This window comes from Camelus dromedarius, chromosome 5 (genome assembly GCF_036321535.1).
Source record: "Camelus dromedarius isolate mCamDro1 chromosome 5, mCamDro1.pat, whole genome shotgun sequence".
Taxonomy (NCBI): domain Eukaryota; kingdom Metazoa; phylum Chordata; class Mammalia; order Artiodactyla; family Camelidae; genus Camelus; species Camelus dromedarius.
The window spans coordinates 28,304,098-28,322,693 of record NC_087440.1 but is presented as its reverse complement, the minus strand read 5'-3'; the positions used below and the strand labels follow the sequence as shown (position 1 = coordinate 28,322,693).

The following is an 18,596-nucleotide window of genomic DNA, read 5'->3' as shown; positions in this document are numbered from 1 at the left end:
GGAAGAAAATGAATGTGAGTGTGTTTTAGTGATTGGAGTGCAGGGTACTTTGTTCCAGCTCAGCCTGTGTGACCTTGGTCAAGTTGCTTTACCTCTCTGTGCCTCTATTCATTTCTATAAAGTCAAGTCACTTGTGGCTTAATATTCTAGGATTCTATGCCTGTCTGACCCACTGAGCTCTTGAAAGGGATGTACTAGTTTATTAAAATGGTGAATGAACGCCTGTGGCTTCATCGGGTTAAACTGGTAAGCACCAAGAATTTTACTACTGCATTTGAATGCCAACCGGCCCCGTCACGATGTTACCCAGCTTACTTTTACTAATAGTAAAACCTGAGATTGAGGCAATAAAGCCTTAAAATGCCAGCAGTTACTGACCATGGTGAGGAAATGGCCATTATCAAAGCATCACTGCACACGGCTAATCACTTACATCGAGGAGATGGGCTGTGGCAATGTGATGGCATCTCTGATGACTGTCCTGATTGCTGTCAGGGGTCACGTGGCACAATAACACCATCTAGATTTAGCTGGAAGATTTACTGGGCAAAGTCTCATGTCCTCTGTGCTCTGTGCTCCAGAGCCTCCTCTGGGCTGAAAGTCTGGTCTATGTTACAAAGTGGCCAAATACCCACAAGTTCTCAGCAAAGAGGGAGATTTGGAAAATTCATCCTGCAGCTTTCTCTGAGCTTTCCCGGGCCTCTCTGGTCCCTGTGGTACAGTTGCTATCACTTCTGCTTCATTTCAGCAGAACAAGGATGCTGTTGTGATCACTGAGAACACGGTTATGAGGCTATGAAAACCTGCAAGGAAAAGCCTGCAAAGACAACCAGGCATCGTTCCTGGGTGACAAGAAAGAATCACTTTGTTTACAACGTGTCATCAGGGCTCAATGAACAGGCACTGGCTGTCAGACCCGAGGCATGCGCTGTGCTGGGCCCACCCCCGGCTCTATATTTAACTCAGTGATCAGCTGAACATCTAAGAACGCACCCAGCTCTTGTTCATCTCAGCTCTATGTTTAATTTTTTGTACCTGAACACTTGTTTTCTATTTGGCTTCACTGACTGGAGAACAAGGGTCAAAGTCCAACTGCTTGCTAAAATATTCTACGTCTCATTACAACAGGAGTAGCCGACATTTACTAAGAGCTCCCTGTGTGTCAGGCCCTGTGCTAAATGCTGCACCTGAGTTATCATTTAACTCTTATGTGACCACATAAGAATAGGAAAGACACATGTGGCAGGAACCACGTTTCTCTAACCACCATGGCCACTGTTAAATGAATCATCACTCTTTTTTTTATTTTGGCCAAGAAACACTTCAACTTTTTTGTTTGTTTCCATATTCTTTTTCATCATAGGTTACTACAAGATATTGAATATAGTTCCCTGTGTTGTACAGAAGAAACTTGTTGTTAATCTATTTTATATATAGTAGTTAGTATCTGCAAATATCGAACTTCCAATTTATCCCTTCTCATTCCCTTTCCTCCCCAGTAACCATAAGTTTGTTCTTTATGCCTGTGAGCCTGTTTCTGTTTTGTAAACAAGTTCATTTGTAAGAAACACTTAGATTTGATAAATGGACCAAGGTTCCCGTAAGCAGGTGGTCTGCTGAGGCAGCACTGGGGTGAGTGCCTTACAGGAGCCTCTGTGCACAGCTGGACCCCACACAGCGCCCAGTCCCCCTGGCCAGGCTGCCCTTGACCTTGGCACGCAGGGAAGCCCACGTGTGGACAGTCTCGTGATAGTTGGATATTTCTGCTCAATCCAGTATGCTCCCTGGGTGGTTTTCTACCTGGGCCAGAGCCTCCCCACCTGTAAAGGCAGAGACAAGCGCGGAAGCAGACAGCTTCACCCCCAGGCTGTTTCCTCAGCCAGCCGGACACCCCCTCCCGTCAGGCAGCCCCGCAAACCACCCGGGAGACTGCACTTCTGCATGGTGCCCAGGCCGCCAGCCCAGCCCGTCTCTGTGGCCTCCTGGGTCTCATCCATCACATGGAGATAATTAGCCTGTTGTTTTTGAAATCAGTCAACCAGCCTCATAATCACTTTTTCAGAAACACTCAGGCGATTAAATGACCGATAATGACAAGGGGGAAAGAGCAGGGAGAGAACAGATGACGGCTGTGGAAGTGTTAGGGAGGGAAACGCCGGAAATGAAGACGGAGCCGCGACACGCAGCAAAGGACTCCGCGATGGGAGGCCTCTGGCTTTCCTCTGCTGGGAAAGTCATCACATTGCTTTTTATTTTCGTTTCTATATCTGTTCAGGGTGGAGAATAAACAAGCTACTGCCCAGCATCCTTGGTATCTGCTTCCTTATCTCCCCTCCGATCCCTGCAGCGCCCCCGCCTGGGCGTCTGTGTATAGTTCTGAAGGCGCACGGGTCCTGGCTGTAGTGCACGATTCCAACCTCCGCCTCTTTTTCACTTGTTGCAAGAACTTTGTCCAAATTATCTGGCTTCTCCCAGGCTTAGCTGCCTAGTGTACAAAACGGAAACCTGGTGGTCACTCTATCTGGTTGCTGGCTGTGGGGATAAACTCAGATGAGGTAAAAATCAGGTTCTAGCAGAGAACCTGGCACAAAGTGGGGGCTCAATCAATGGTAGCTTTGCTCTCTCCTGACAACCAGACTCTCTTCTCTGTCACTAAAACACAGGCTGACACAGGCTACCCCAAGGGTGGGCCTGACACAGACTGATAACATAGATTCAGAACACCTTAATTCTTTCTGCATTTAACCATATACAGATGTATACACACATGCAAACATACAGGGTCCAGGGATTAGGACGTGGGCATCTGTGGGATCAGTCTTGCCCACCACACCACCCTTATTCAAGTCCTCAGAACCTCTCATCCAGGGTCCTGCAGTGATGTTCCAGTGGACCTCCATATATTCAATGTCTCCTCGCTACAGCCCTTTGGATTGTTTCCTTGCTAAAACAGATTGACCAGTGCTTAATACAGTGCCTCAGGTATGGCAGGTGATCAACATTTTCACAGTCCAAAATACTTAAAATCAATATTCACTCTGCGCTAGGCACACTTCAAAGCACTGTGTACATATTAACTAATTTCATCATCGCATCAACATAATGAACTGAGTATTAATGCTATGTCCATTTTACAAATGTGAAAACTGAGGCACCGAGATGCTGGCACACGCTTAGTCTCCCGGCTATTCTGTGGCAGAGCAAGAATTTAAGACCAGGCAGCCTGACTCCAGAGCCTGGTGCTTGTAACTACCTCACTATTATTGAGTAAAAGAATAATTTGGTCCTCCAAAACTGTTCATAGCCATTGCTATGGTGTTGTCACATAAATAATAAGGATAGAAATTGGACTCAGGTGGACAAAGGTTTGAATTTTTTATGCTACCACTGTGTGACTCTGGAAAGTGACCTAATCTGTCTTTGCTTCAGTTTCTTCAGCGGTAAAATAAGAAAAAAATTGTCTACTGAAGATAAATATATTTTTTCTACTGAACATTTTCATGAGAAAGGTAATACAGAAGGGCTTAAGACAATGCTCAGGACGCAGTGCATACCATGTACATGTTAACCCCGCCCTCCCCACAACTATAAGGCCAAGTAGTATAAAACACATGGCTATAATAGCAGGTCACATGCTAAGACTGAAGGCAGTTTAACCACTGGATTCTTCAAGACACTGTTCTAATACCCCCCTACCTTTCCACTCTAGCCCATTTTATTCCTCTTCTGACTCAGCCAATCTCAACTCATTACCACTCTTGGAAAATATTTTTCACCTCTGGGCTTTGTTGAAGTAACTCCTTTCATCAAATATGCCTTTCCCTTATATATCTCCCCATCTACACTCTTTGTGGATGCTTTTCCAATGCCCTCCTCTGGCCACCTACTGTATTTTATCTCAAATTCTTTATAGCACATCCGACCTCATGATTATACTGAGTTGCCAGTCCATATCCATCTCCTCCTTTGTCTATAAGGTCCTCATTTTCTTCATCTTTGTGAGCCTCACATGACTAACATGCAGGGGAGGTCAAAAAGACTTAACGCCGATGAGCTGAATGTGGAAACAAGTAAGATACAGTCCTAGTACTATGTCCCGGGAAGAAAGCAAACAAGTAAACAGATACCCTACCTAAGGTGGAAAGCCACACGTGCCCTGTTAGAAATTTCACAATATGGCAGGAGTAAGGGGGGACGGAGAATGAGGTTGAACGAAAGGCTTCGTGGAGGAGGTGTCCTTGTGTATATGTCTTGGGGAGAGGCTTTTCGGAGAGAATTTAAAGAGGCTTAGAAATATTGCTTGAGTGTCACAGATAAAACTTGGGCTAAGTTATATTACTTCCTGTGTGAGTATTTGTGTTGGGGCCCAGGATTTATTTTGGTGAACAGTAGACTTTTCCCCCTTGTCAGCATGAGAAAATGCTGCAGCATTTAGGTGGGGGAGAATTTTGACCTAGGGCTCTTAGGTTATTCCGGGATTGGGTAAGAGCTGATACAAGTAGCAGCTTTCTTTGCAAAGAGAAGATGATGAAAAAAAAAAAAACCTGCTGTGGGAAAAGCACTTGGTGAATGACATAGGTCAGAAATGCACCGACTCTGAGCTGTGAAGTGACAGGTGATGTTTTTGCTTTGTTAACTTCAGACTTTAGCAGAAAGAGGTGGTTGGCCTCTTCTGGAGAAATAACTCCGTGGCTACAGATTTATATCCAAGGAAACTCTACGTAAATTGTCGTGTGTGAAAGGCACTGGCCTTGAGCCAACCGGCAAAAGATTTTCTAGGGAAGTTGCTGGATCGGGATATTGAAAAGAAATGTGACTTTGCATGGTGGGCTGCTAAGAGATTTTTTTTTTAACTTCTTCATTATCATACAATCATTTGGTAAGACTGTAACAACTTCCATCACAATATGGCTTAGAAATACTTTGGGCAAATCCCTGCAACACTGACCCAGCTAGCAGGACTCTTATGGGTTCCAGAACACTGCTGCTTCCTCTTTTCTAAAAGTTGAGGTTCCTCCTGCAGGTGATCTAGCCAACATCAGCTGCTCATAGAGGAGAACCTGCACCACCTACCGTGAAAACTAAGTCCAGATCTTTGGCTGGGTGAAAGATGTTAAAATTTTGACTTCTATTGGGTTCATATTTCCTACATATTAACAATGAGTCACAGCAGTGAGCTACCTCACAGATGCAGTAAGCGAGATAAAAAGATGATGGTTTTAAGAAGCCATTCTATATGTCACACTTGGATTGGGGGTTCATGATATATATGCTGATAAATTCTTTGGCAAGCTTCATGGGACAATGGAAAGAGTGTGGGATCAGAGTCAGAAAACCTCAACCAAGTCACAGCTTTATTCATCTTGACTACCTTGGGCTGTTGACATCCAATCATCCGAAAATTTTTCTGGAACCACACAAAGGTGGAGAGAATAAGTGAACGAACAAGTCTCCCTTAACTCTTTCCAGTCCTATTTTCATTAACTATACAATTAAGGAGTGAAAAAGACTAACAGCAGTAAACGAATGTATATGAAGTATTTGGTAAGTTGTCAATTCACTATAGCACGCCGTTCCCATTGCCTATACTTTTACTATGTCATCAAATGCAAGGGTAAGAGAAATGGCATGCAGTGACAGGGACAAAATTACCAATACTTTAAAGGACTGGAAACCTTTATGGCCACTGGCTATGTATTCAGAAATATCATTTCCATTTGATCAAGTTAAAAATGATTTTGGGGGTACGGCAGTTAAACCATTCTCAAGGTTTTCCCTTAAAATGTCAGCCCGGAGTGACAAGCTTTATGTCTCTGGAAGGTTTGGCAGGGAGCTCCCATGCTGACCACCAGACATGCTTGGCCACCTTCTATTTCTGTTTCTGGGACTCCAGGACAGAAGACTTAAGACACGAAGCTTGAACCTCTCATAATTCTGCTTGTGGAAGGGAAGCAGTGTGGGGTGAACCGTGAAGTCTCATGCTGCGGAGGCCTTTCCGGTTTCCTTGCACATCCTGCCAGAACAGACAGAACATGGTCTTTCTACCTGAGACCAGGGGTAGCAACACTAAAGACTGCAATCCTCGGAGCCTGGAGACCATCCTTAGAGTTCGGGAGACTTCACAGCGCCAGGTGATTTCACCTGACCGACTCCATTCACCTAACACGAAGCAGTCACCTTGTAGGACTTGTATGGTTGCGACATACTGTGTTGGAAAGAAGCATCTACTTTTCAAAACAGACACTCCGCTGGTAATATGCAGCAGCTCAGTCTATTTTTAGTTCTGCTTCAGCAGTAACCACAAAGGGAGTCTCAACTCACTTATTCAGACCTTTGAAACCTGCTGGCATGTCCTCACCAAAGACCTCCCCTCCCCCGCTCCACGGTGACAATCAGGACTGATCAAGGGTTTTCAGTGCGACTGCTGCCAAGTACCCCATACACTCTTCCAGAGGCTTCTACACTTCTGCTGATAAATGGAGAGGATTCTTTCCCTTCAGAGATAGTCTGACAAAGATGGAAGGTCAGTATAAAGGGCAATAAGATGTATGAACCCCAAAGTAGTATTTTCAGACAAACCGATCTTATCTTGACAGTCTCCTGCTCCAGTCTATAACTTGAAAGCATGTTCTAAGATGGATAGGACCAGGGAACAAGACAAAAAGCAACCATATTAAACCTGGGAAATTCCTTCTTCTTTAGATAAGTAAAACATTTGCAGAATCTGGTACTATAGAGTAGACTGATTATGATATGCAACCTTCCTCTTGAAAGTTCATGGTTTACGGACTGCCCTGCAGAACTAATCATGATCTTGTTTCGACATGGGTTGAAATGGTAGGAATCATCTGTACTATAAAGACCAGAGAAATGAATTTGGACATTTGGGAATATTGAAAAATAGAAGGTCCAAGTTCGCTAGGATGGTATGTTAGGAAAATCATAGCCAAAACCCGAAAATAACCCCATCCGAAATTCCACATCCTATTCCTTTTGCTTCTCCCTTTTATTATTACATTGTTTCCTCACTGGGGCAGTTTTCAATGCTGCGGAACCGCAAACAAAAGTGACAGAAACAACAACGGTTAGAAGAGGAAGAATAGGAAAACATACGAGAGAGAAGAACAGAAATCTGTTTTCAGGCATTTTAAAGTGGACAGACAAGGGCAGATGCACCTAGCCATCTATCCCTTTTGGAAGACTCTGAAAGTTCCCTAAGTCAGGAGACAAGCATAGCCCCAGATATGCAGCAAGAAGTACCACCGCTTATAACAGAATGCCCGGATGCTTCTTTGGACCCCAGCAGCTCTTCTCTATCCCACACTATTGGTTAGAAAACCCATTACCTTAATTTAGTCTTAGAAGAGCCCCAGGCTGGCAAGTACTGTGACTGAAAGGCACTGTCACTTACTAGGGCTTCTCTCCTCTTCCTCCGTTGGCTGCTCCTTCTCCAGCTTGGGAAGGCCTTTGATTTTATACACCAGGGCACGGAATCTTCCTGTCCAGGAGGCGTCTTCCTCCTCTTCTTCCTCTTCCTCCAGGGGAACCCCTAGGAAGTCACAGAACAGAGTGACCACCTCAAACAGTGCATGAAACCACCATGTGATTCAAAGCCCAGAAAAACACTGCTTTCCACCCTTTGGAACTTTCTAAAGACACTATAGGCAGCCTCCCATAAATATTAATCTACATGATATCTTTGAGTTCTTAAAAAAGATGATTTCTTGATTATAAGAACATCAAGTAATTTCAATCTCAAGACTTAACTTTTCCTAACCTATACCCAAAATGGGCTCTAGAGTATCTGGAAAGAAAGAGTGAGTTACTTCAAATGAAAAGGTCACCTCTTATCCATGTATTACTCACACCAACCACCCATGTACCAGCAGCACAAATGCTGACAGCCACTTAAAACCAGCAGATTCGTATCAGAGCAGGGACAGCTGGCTTAGAATCCTGAAGGGCAGACATGACCATACTCGTACCACTGCAGAAGCTAAGGAGCAAAGGGGATCAGAATCTTGACTCAGCTGAGAGCAAAGTCCCAACCACTTAACTTTAAGTAAACTGGCCAATGTTTATATAAAGATCAGTTCTTTTCTTTCCTTCTTCAGAGACCCAGTTCCCTCTCTTAGATCTGAGCAAAATCTCTTCTAGGTAGAAGGCATTTCAATCATATATTATGCCAGGATTTTTATGTCTTGCCCTCCTCTGACCCAAATAGTTTGGAAAGAACCATTTCTTAGACAATTTGTATTGTAATTTTAAATAGAGAACTAACTTCACAACTCCCTACTAACTTCTAACAAAGGAATCGTGAACAGACCTGTCTTTGATAAAGCTTTTCTCTCAGAAGCTCACCACAGTGAATGAGAAGGTCCTCGTGGAAGTCATAGAGCTCCTCCCGGATCTCCTCTGGGCACGGGCAGTTCTCCCCGAGTTGAAAGTTAAGAAGCATGTTGATCTTTGAGGGACAAAGAAGAACGGCTAGTTGGTTCTCAAGGTCTGTCCCAAGAACACAGATCCAACCTTAATCAGACACCTAACATTCTTTGCAAATTTTATTTAACTCAAAAAATTTTTTTTTTTGGTAAAGATGGCCAACCTTTAAAAGTAGCTTTCACTTTTTTTTCCTGATTATAAATGTAGTTTGTTAATGACATAAAATTTGGAGAATACCTAAAGAAGAAAACTTACTGAGATTTCTCCAAAGATAACCACTGTTAATATCTGAGTTAGTATCTTTATGTATGCAGACTAAGATCATACTCTAGATAAATTTTTTTTTTAAATTATAGTCGGTTTACAATGCTTTGTCAATTTCTGGTGTACAGCCTAACAGTTCAGTCATTCATATACACACATACGTTCCTTTTCATACTCTTTTCCATTATAGGTTACTACCAGATATTGAATATAGTTCTCTGTGCTGTACAGTATGAACCTGTCATATACCTAATTTATATACAGTAGTTAGTATCTGTAAATCTTGAACTCCCAATTTATCCCTTCCTATTCCCTCTTCCCCCGGTAACCATAAGTTTGTTTTCTATGTCTGTGAGTCTGTTTCTATTTTGTAAATAATTTCATTTCTGTCTTTTTTTGATTCCACATATGAGTGATAAACTTTTTTGAAATCCAATTTTTCGACTTAATTTATCTTGAGAATTTTCTTAACCTGACCTTCAGCAGGTGCACTGCATCTCATCATATGATTGAACAGTAATTTATGTAAAATTTATGTAAAATGAATGATCTGCTATGAAATATTTAAGTTGTTTTAATTTTTTATCCTGATAAGTAAAGTTGGTTGGAATTTCCTTTTACATAATTTTTGTTCACATCTCTGATCATTTTTGAAGGATAAACTCAGAGAAGCGAAACACCTGGATCAAAAGGTTTGCTCATTTTAGTGGCTTTTGATACAAATTGCCAAATTGCTCTCCAGAAGGCTCACAACAACTTGCATTATTACCAAATTTATACAAGAGTGTGTATTACTTTGCCATTTCCATTACGGTAATGAGAGTTAACCCATTTTCAAACATTTTCCAATTTAATGGGTAAAAAATGTCATATCCCTGTTGCTTTAATTTGCATTTAATTGGTGAATCTGAACTTAGTTTTTCCACACAGGACTGTTTTTATCTCATATTCTATAAACTTCCCAACCATGTTCTTCCTCCATTTTTTCTGTTGTGTGATTATCTTTTTAAAAATTAATTGGTGAGTGCTTTGTACATCTCTATATAGAGTATTAACTCCTTGTAGTATATACCCCAAATACATGTCCCAGGCTTTAGTGATGTTTAATTTTGTTTACAGAATTTTTTTTTGACACATAGGTTTTATGTTTAGCAATCAGTCAATCATCTTTTCTTTACACTTTTGTGTCAGAGATTCTTAACTGATTTTGTGCCATAGACCACTGTGACAGTCTGGTGAAACTCATAGAGATTTTTTCCTCAGATTCATACTTTAAATATCTAAAATAAAATATAGAAGATTATGAAGAGAAACAATTATACTGAAATCTAGTTACCAAGATCATAAAAAACAAATGCATGATATAGTGATATATGCTTATTTATTAACTCATTAAACAAAAAGCTGTAGTGGCAGCTCTCACATCCACTGTGATCTTGAACTCATGATGAATGTAAATGACATCAAGGGATTATGACCACTGTAATACGATATGAAAAGATATGCAATTTCTGTGGGTGACAAAGTCAAGTACTGGCTTTGCTGCCTACATCAAAAAAGGAAAGAAATGCTATCTGAGATTAATGAAAAGTTGGTAGAAATAAAGCTGTCATTCATCTCCCACTCAGATTCCCGGGTGTCTAAATCCTTCCACAGACCCATGACCCCAAGGCTAGTGAGTATCTGGAGGCGCTGAAGTAATGACTAGACGTAATCTTGTCCATGTTGCTGCCTCAGGCAGGGTAACCCAAACACCAGGCACAGGAGGATTCTCCCCTTCTGTTTAGGATTTCTAGGTTAAAAAAAATCTACAATCTCTTTTATTACGTCATGAGCCTTATTTAATACTGTTAGGAAGATCCCTATTGAAAGCTCCTACTGCAAATCAATTTTTTTTTGGAAGTAGTAGAGGTACTGTTTTTAATAAAATAATATTCATAAAGCCAGTTCAAAAAGTAATTTTTGTGGTCGTTCCACAATGTTAAATTATAGTATTATATTAACAACATACACGGATGAGTTGTTTATTAAATAAAAATAAGATCTGTAGATCTGGTTCCAGAATCAGCAGAGTTCATTTCTTACTCAGAGACATTTCCTGCGGTGGAACACTCAGGGAGCAGGTGCCTCACCAGCCTTCAGGGAGTAACACCCCAAGGGAGTGGGCTGGATTTTCTGCCGCAGGTCATCATACCCTTTAATGAGGTCCTTTTCAAAATGAAAGGCTTGCTGACCATGCTCGGCTAATGTGCCAACAGCCATTGGACTCATCTTTGTTCTACCTGCTTTTGTGTTTAATTACATCCTCCAAGTATTTTTTTTTCCATCTCTCTGAATACTGTATGGAGATAGGGCTGAAACCTCTATTTTATCCTCAAAGTTTACAGAAGAATGAGGTAATTGTATCGGTGTTTTAAAATTCTAATTCCTATGCATCCTATTTTCCAAGTGATGCTGCATTGCTATGCCTTGAAATTAAAGGAAACCCTCCATATCTATGGGGAGGTTCCTTCCAGGAATGAGTGCTCTGGGCGGGGGGTGGGGGGTGGCAGATGGGACAGCCGAGTTTGGTAACAGTGTCCATTTCTAGACCAGCAGCATGAGCATCACCTGGCAACTTGCTAAACATGCCAGTTCTTAGGACTTACCCTGGACCTACTGAATTAGAAACCCTAGAGGGGGGACCAGCAATCTGTGTTTTATGGAACCTTTCAGGGATTCTGATGTCTGCTCAAGAATCCCTGGTGTAGCTCATTAGGGAAGGACTTCTTGAGACAGAGACTTCTGAAGTGGGTCTGAAATGACTGTTCACAGAGGACTGTTGAGAAGGCTGAAGGAGGAAGTGATGGTAGGTGCTGAGGATGGCGGAAGAGAAGACAAGGAGGCAGAGAGGAGGGGAAAGGAAGGGTGGAGCCAGGACCATGAGTTTTGTGTCTAGGAGGCCAGGGTTAGACGGACACCCCAGTCCAGGCTGGGTTAAGGAGATGCCCGAAAACAGGCATCTACTGGCTCACCGACGAAGGTGACACAGCATGGCACAAGGCAAAGGCAGATACCTCGGACACTGAAACTAATGACAGCTTCTGTAATGTTTACTCCATGACAGGTTTCCCGCTAAGCGAGCTAGATGAATTATCTCTGGGGATTCTCACAAACATCACCCACACTTCTAGGCCTGAAGGAATTGAGACAGAGAGAGGGAATGTGCCCCAGACGACACACTGAGGGATGTGGGACCCAGAACCAGAGCTGTGGTCTGAAGTCATTCTAATCACCACATCTGCTTTCCCATTTTTCACAATTATGAGTCAGCATTTGCCCAGTGAAACAGGGAATGTTCACACCTGTTGCCAGTCGAAAAGCAGCCTGACAACACTTGTAAAGTCTTCAAGAATAATTCACACTCCCTGCATTTTCCTCAGCACAGCACAGAGTATCTGCTCCGGTCCATCCACAGAGCCTCCTCATTTTGCCTCCAGCAGAGATAAGCTCTGTCTGCTGTTTATCAAGGCTGGAGCATTCAAGTCAATCTCAAAAAGCCAAGATCCGTGGTTCATTTTGAAGCCAGTCTACCTGTATCCTATAAACTAGGTGAGGAAAGCAACAGGACCAGACTGTGGTTGCGGCATTGACAATTATACCGACAATTTATGGACAGGCTGCTTATTAAATATATATACGATCCAAAGATGTGGTTTTAGAGACAGAAAATGAGTTTCTCCACAGAAAAATCTATCTTTTGAACCCTGAGGGAGCAGTGCCAAGCAGCCTGCAGGATATACATGGGCAGCTGAGCCACGGGGACAAATGGAAACAGTGTACAAGCTGTCCCTCTCTCATCTCAAGTTTCTCCCCAGGCTTTTCATTCTTTTCAAAGCAGCCTTCCTTCCCCCCAGGCAAGGCGGACTACAAGGTGGGGTACCACAAGAAATGAAGACGACACATTGCCCAAGAGGTTTCCTGGGGCTGGACAGGGCTTCGAGGGGGTCCTGGTCACTGGGTGAGGGGGTTTGGGCCCTTGGAGGAGAAAGACTGTGCATATACTCTCTAAGTCGGGAAATGGTGACCATATTCTGTTGATTTCTGATGGAGAGTAGTGACTTCGGGAAGGACTTGACAGAAAGTCTTCTAAGGGGTGGAAGCTGGATCCTGACAGCGATCTGGGCTTTGACTCACTGATGGGGCACGAGCGAGGGAGGGCAGGGAGGAAGTCCTGCCCTACGTGCGGTTTCAGAGGGTTATTTTCCCACCCAAGACCACTGGCAGGTGCTCCTCAGTTGTCTCAGCACAGGACTAGCCTGTCCACTGGTGCCAGAAGGGGTCTCTCAATCTCCCCCGGTTCTCGTGCCTCCCCCCTACTCTTCCCATCACCATCCCCAACCCCCGGCACATAAAGGCTTTGTGCACCCTGCTTCGTAGGGTTCAAATTCTTCCATAGGAACAGGACGGAGATTCAGGAAGGGGTTCTCACCTGCTCCTGCGGGGGTGAGCGGAACTCCCTCGTCTTCCGGGCGGTCAGGGCTGCAGACATGTTCAGGGCTTGCATGAGCTCATTGTAGCGGAACTTCTGATTTGCCTGGAGCTTAGAGACATAAATGTCGCCAAATGCCACAATGGCCTCCACTCGGTGCTGCAGCTCACAGTCACAGAGATAGCTGAGGAGCTCACACATCTGCAACAACAGCGTGCACACGTGAATATAACAATACTCTGTGTACAGCGGTGAAGCAGCCATCATCCCCACTTTACAGACAGTAACACTGAGACCTGGGCGATTTAAGGAACAGGCTCAGTGTCACACAGTAACCATAGAGCTATTACTTAAATTCAAGTTGGCCATTATTGGATGACTCTGGATTAGTACTTGACCCCAGGGACCAGCTCTTCACCGCTGAGGCCAGGAGACAACAGGAAAATGAGCTCATTAAAGACATGTCTGCCTATGGAAAGGAAGAACAGCATCTGAAGGAGATGGTTCTCCCAGCGCTCTCAGCTCAGCACAGAAACCACCCCGCAGCAGCACCTGTGAGTCCTTCCTGACATCCTCCGATGCTGGACGATGGGAAATCAAGGCTTTCGTTTCCCACCCCACCTTTCACTGTTTTTGTTTATCAGCTCTGTTTTTCTGTGATCAGTTCTTTAGGGTTGTTATAACTGATCTTATCACTGTTAGAATTTGTACTAACAAGGAAAACAATAGCCATGCCTCGCTGAGCACTATTTGCCAGACCCTGTGCCAAGCACTTGCCATACTCTATGTGTGCTCCTTGTGTTTTTGCTAAGGCAGAAGTTCTGTTAAACCACCTCCACTCAACCCCTCACATGTGACTACAGGACACTGTCTGTTGTGTCCAGGCACAGACGAGGCCCCTGGTAGTGGGGTGCTCTCACCTAGCAGGACAGTCTCTGGCACATCTGCACACCTCTGCTCCCGCCAGGTAAACTGGAACCTGGAGCTCATGCCCATCATACTTGTGATTATAATGATGACATTTAATTAGAAGTCACATGAGTCAATGAAACAGGAAAACCAAGTTGAATGACTAGGGAACATCTGTGAAAGCCAAGTTTGTTTTTTTTGAAGCCTAAAATTGCATGTGAGTTAGACAAATTAAAAAAATTGGGAGACATAAAAATCTAGATGCATTCTGCACTCAGGCTGCCTTCCAATTACCTCTGAATTTGCAGCCTGCTTTAAAGACCCCAAACTGGCAATTGTGGGTGGTGTGTGACAGGCGTCACCCTTGGACAGCATCCTCCGGTGCTGGACGATGGGAAATTGAGGCTTTCGTTTCCCTCCCCACCTTTCACTGTTTTTGTTTATCGGCTCTGTTTTTCTGTGATCAGTTCTTTAGGGTTGTTATAACTGATCTTATCTGCACTTGGAAACTTGGAAAAGAGAGGACTCCATGTGCCAATCAGGGGCTCACACTGAAGAAAAGGTCTTGGTCCTCCATCAGAGTAGCACATTTCTATATTTTAATAAAACACCTAAGGTATATATGTAAAACTTACTATGCTTCTCTATACTCAATATTTGATGACCTGACCACTTACCAATCCCATCACACTGAATAAGACAGCTTCAACTGCAGATTACTCTGTTATAATGTTTAATGATAACATGTATTTCGTATTATATTTTATAAAAATACATTTTAATGTTATGCCTTATTATATCGTCACCCACATTTTACAGATCATAAAGCTAAGACTGGTGGGCTGACTGACTCAGCAAACTTATTGAGCTGGTAAGCGGCCAAGGAGCAGGGGTTGAAATCCAGGGGTGCCCGAACCAGGCTCACTCTGCTGAGACAGACTCCTGTTTCTTTTCTTTTTTTTTCTCTCTATTTATTTTCATTTCTCTTTTCACAGTGCTGCGAAGACAAAAGCTAGCATCATTTTCAGTGCATCATCAATGTGAGCTTACATCAGGGAAGACTATGTTTTAGGAAACACTGGGTTTCCCCAGGTGATGCCAAGGGGGCAGCTCTAAGTGAGCAGAGCTCCTAGCTCAGATGGCAGCTTCTCTGAGTGCCAGTGTGGCAGGTCCACGCGAGTCTGGTGATCAGAGCATGGCCACAAGTGAGAGTGGGGCATGAGTGTGGTTATCCTACAATGCTAATTCCTTTGCTTTCCTCCACAGCCAGAGGCTCCTCCCTGTCTCCAGACAAGATCTCATAAATGAGCCCTTTAGTCCCAAAAGATAAGAGGTAAGATCAGGGCAAATCCATCACTGGTACTAGAAAAACAATTCTAGAGCACGTGCCTTATTGATGAAGGCTGGTATTTTTGTTGTGCTTTGGGGAGACTTAGGGAGTAGCTTCCAGCTCAGTAACAAGCAGGCCCAGTGGGCCCTTCTCCCTGAGCACTCCACATTTAGGCCAGTGTCCACAGTCCCAGCCTCACTGCCAGGCTGCGCTGTCTCCCTCCCCAGCTCTTCCCAAGGCCAGGAAGTTACCTGCAGCTTGACAGACTCCGGTAACCGGGTCTGCAGCAAGCCTTTGACGGGAGCCTCCTTGCCGGCCTCCTTGCTGGCCTTTTCCCCAGCCTCCACAGCCTTCTCCTCCACCTGGGTCACCTCCTCCTTCTCTGCCCCCTCCTCCATCTCTGCACTGTGTTCCCCAAACACAGAGGGGTCGATGAGGAGGAGGATCTGCCGAACGTCTTCATCGTCAAATACCCCCATGACCAACAGAGTTCCAATGAGTTTCAGCACGGGCACAAACTGGAACTCCACAGACCCGCCGACGGGGTCCCGGATGTGAGCCCCGCTGCACTGCACGGCCTCCGTCAGCATGCTCAGCGCCTTCGTCTTGAGGAGCTCCAAGGGGATCTCAGGGCTCTGCTTCTGGTGCTCCTCGCTGGTCACGACGAAACAAGGGGTGGAGAACCTGAACCCTGGCTTGAGGCACGTTCTTGGGCCCACCCCAGGGAGCCCATGCCTCTTGGACGCGTCGGGGTACAGGCGGATTTTCCGGGTGGTGCCGGTGATGGGGATGATGTACTCATTCTTCATCATCAGCTTCCTCTCCTTCGCGCTGGCCAGGTGGATGCTGATGAGCAGGTCATAGAAGCCAGAGCGCAGGAGGCCGGGGAGGTACTTGTTGTCAATGGCGTAGAAGAGCTGGGAGAGGTCCACGTGGCTGCACAGGGCGTAGGCCACCCGGCTGTTTCCCAGGGCACACACGGCGCTGTAGAGTCTCAGCGTGTGGTAGTGGAACTGCATCAGGTCCTCCTGCTCACATAGCTCCAGGATGTCCACACACCTGAGGGCGGGACAAGCCAGGGAGAAAAACGGGCCGGAATTCAGCAGAGTGCGTGCTCTCTGAATCCCCAGGGATTGCACCTGACCCAGTGAAGGCGGAGGGGCTGGGAGCCTGGAGGAGTCTCTGTCCCACCTTCCCTGACAGGTTATCATTCCTCTCCCAGTTCTCGTCCGTATCTCAGCTCCTGATCATCCACCACTTCTAACTACAAGGGTCTCAAAAGTCTGTAAGACTTGAAAGACACAAGCTTATCAAAAACGAAAGTCCTTATTATTAGGGGAAAAAAACAAATCTTAAAACTGAAAACATTCGGGGACGTGACAGAGATGACTTGGTCCTCTTCTTTCTAGACTCAGGGGATCCTCGTTTCCTGAGGTAAGCGCGCCTCAGAAGACACAGCAGAAGCCCTCCCCCAGTCTTCCCTCTGCAGCGTCCGCATCATCTCCACTCTGCCATCAGCTACGGGGCTTTTCCTCTCCTGGAAACACACACACCCCTGCACTCCTGTCCAGAGAGGGGACGCTTCCCAATCTGAGATGGGCTGGCATCCCTTTATCCATCCTGACTTTACAGATCTATCTGCCTGTGTATTACTCCCTTGTTTGCAGGGGCCCAGGGCGTGGCCTCACATCTTTGCTTAGGTTTTCCACTTTGTCTTACTCCTCACTGTGGCTCACTTCCTCCTCCGGCAGCTGCAGAGGATCCAGCGGAATACCTAAACGGGAGCTACGTGGGTGACAAATGCCTCCATCCTCTAGAATGTTAAATTTTTAGTCCAAGGGGTAACAACATCCATAAAACAAAACTTATGTAATTCTTACTAGGTACAGAAGCTGAACTAGATTTTATCAACATGATTTCTTTTTTTCCCCTCCTCCCAGCAGTGCTCTGGGTGGCACTTATCTCATGGTACTGAGGAGGAGACTGAGGCCTGGAGTGCACGACTAATTCACTCAAGGCCACACAGCCAGAATGTGATCGTGCTGGAACTGAATGGTGGCATCCAAGAGGGCTTCCTAACAAGGTGGGACCAGAAGCCTGATTTGTGGTTCTCCAAGCAAGCTAGGCACGCCTCATTCTTCCCCTTCTCGCCATCAATAACACATATTGCTGGGTCTCACTACGGTTTTTGACGAAAGGCATGGAAACGTTCCTGAGTGCAGGCACTTGGAGCTACAGGAAAGGCCCCGTGGCAGGCACGTCATTGTGAACACCCCGCTGTTTCTGAGCGAATAGCGAAAGTAGGGAAAGGGAAGAAGAGAAACCGAGCCCTGGGTGAAATGAGCCGTCATCTCGGGCCCTTGGTCAACGAGGATGCTCCTCCCTGCCTTCCGGCTGGCCGGGCCCCACCTCCCCACGTCCACGGGCCCCTCCACTACCTGTTCTCCTCCGGGATGTGGAGCGCCATCATCTGCAGGGGCTCCAGGCACTGCACCACCCAGCCGTGGCGCTCGCTCACCCGCTCCGTCTCCACCTTCAGGAAGCTGTTGGGCATGCGGCTCCAGAGCACGGGCTGGATGGTTTGGACGTCCAGCCGGGGCGGGCACTGTGGGACTGGGTTCTTCTCTTCACTCTTAAATATGGCCGCAGACAGGGGCATCGCGTTCTGGGGCAAGGCAGAGAGGCATGAGAGAGGAGGACACACGGGCAACACAGAGCTCCTCAGTGGCTGGATAATGCACCTGGACTGTCGCGACCAACAGGATTGGTACATGTCAAAGAGAGACAATGTATCTAGGCGTGATACAAAAGAACAAATCTGACTCCTTCTTAGATCTTCCTTTGGCTTTAACCCTGTGCTCTGTTTCTTGCTGGTTCTGCGCCTTTTGTAAAAGAGTGTTGCCTACAGCCTGAAATATACAGGAGGGCCTGTTCGCAAGGCGCTGACTTTTAAGAGCATTAACACTTTTCCATTCATATAAAGATAAAAAGTTGCAGAACAGAAGATAGCATTTGTTTTGTTGGAAGTTTACAGGGACACCACGACCTGACCCACAGGGACAGCTGCAAGAACAAAGGAATCAGACACCAAGAAGTTGGCAACAACCAACCACCACTCCCCCCTTAGTATAAAAGGAGCCTGAATTCTTGAAAACTGAGTAAAAAGATTAAAAAAAAAAA

The 18,596-nt window shown here is 45.2% G+C and overlaps 1 protein-coding gene across 1 annotated transcript in view; it reads right to left on the bottom strand.

The window, feature by feature from the left end:
• Positions 1–18,596, bottom strand: part of RYR3 (ryanodine receptor 3) — a 499,145-nt gene that overhangs the window by 150,485 nt on the left and 330,064 nt on the right. Inside the window, exons 34-38 of the mRNA XM_031453356.2 lie at positions 17,855–18,081; positions 15,668–16,475; positions 13,178–13,378; positions 8,362–8,464; positions 7,412–7,549 (exon numbers count right to left, since the gene is read on the bottom strand). Coding sequence (XP_031309216.1) covers positions 7,412–7,549; positions 8,362–8,464; positions 13,178–13,378; positions 15,668–16,475; positions 17,855–18,081 — 1,477 coding nt within the window. The remainder of the gene's footprint in view (positions 1–7,411; positions 7,550–8,361; positions 8,465–13,177; positions 13,379–15,667; positions 16,476–17,854; positions 18,082–18,596) is intronic.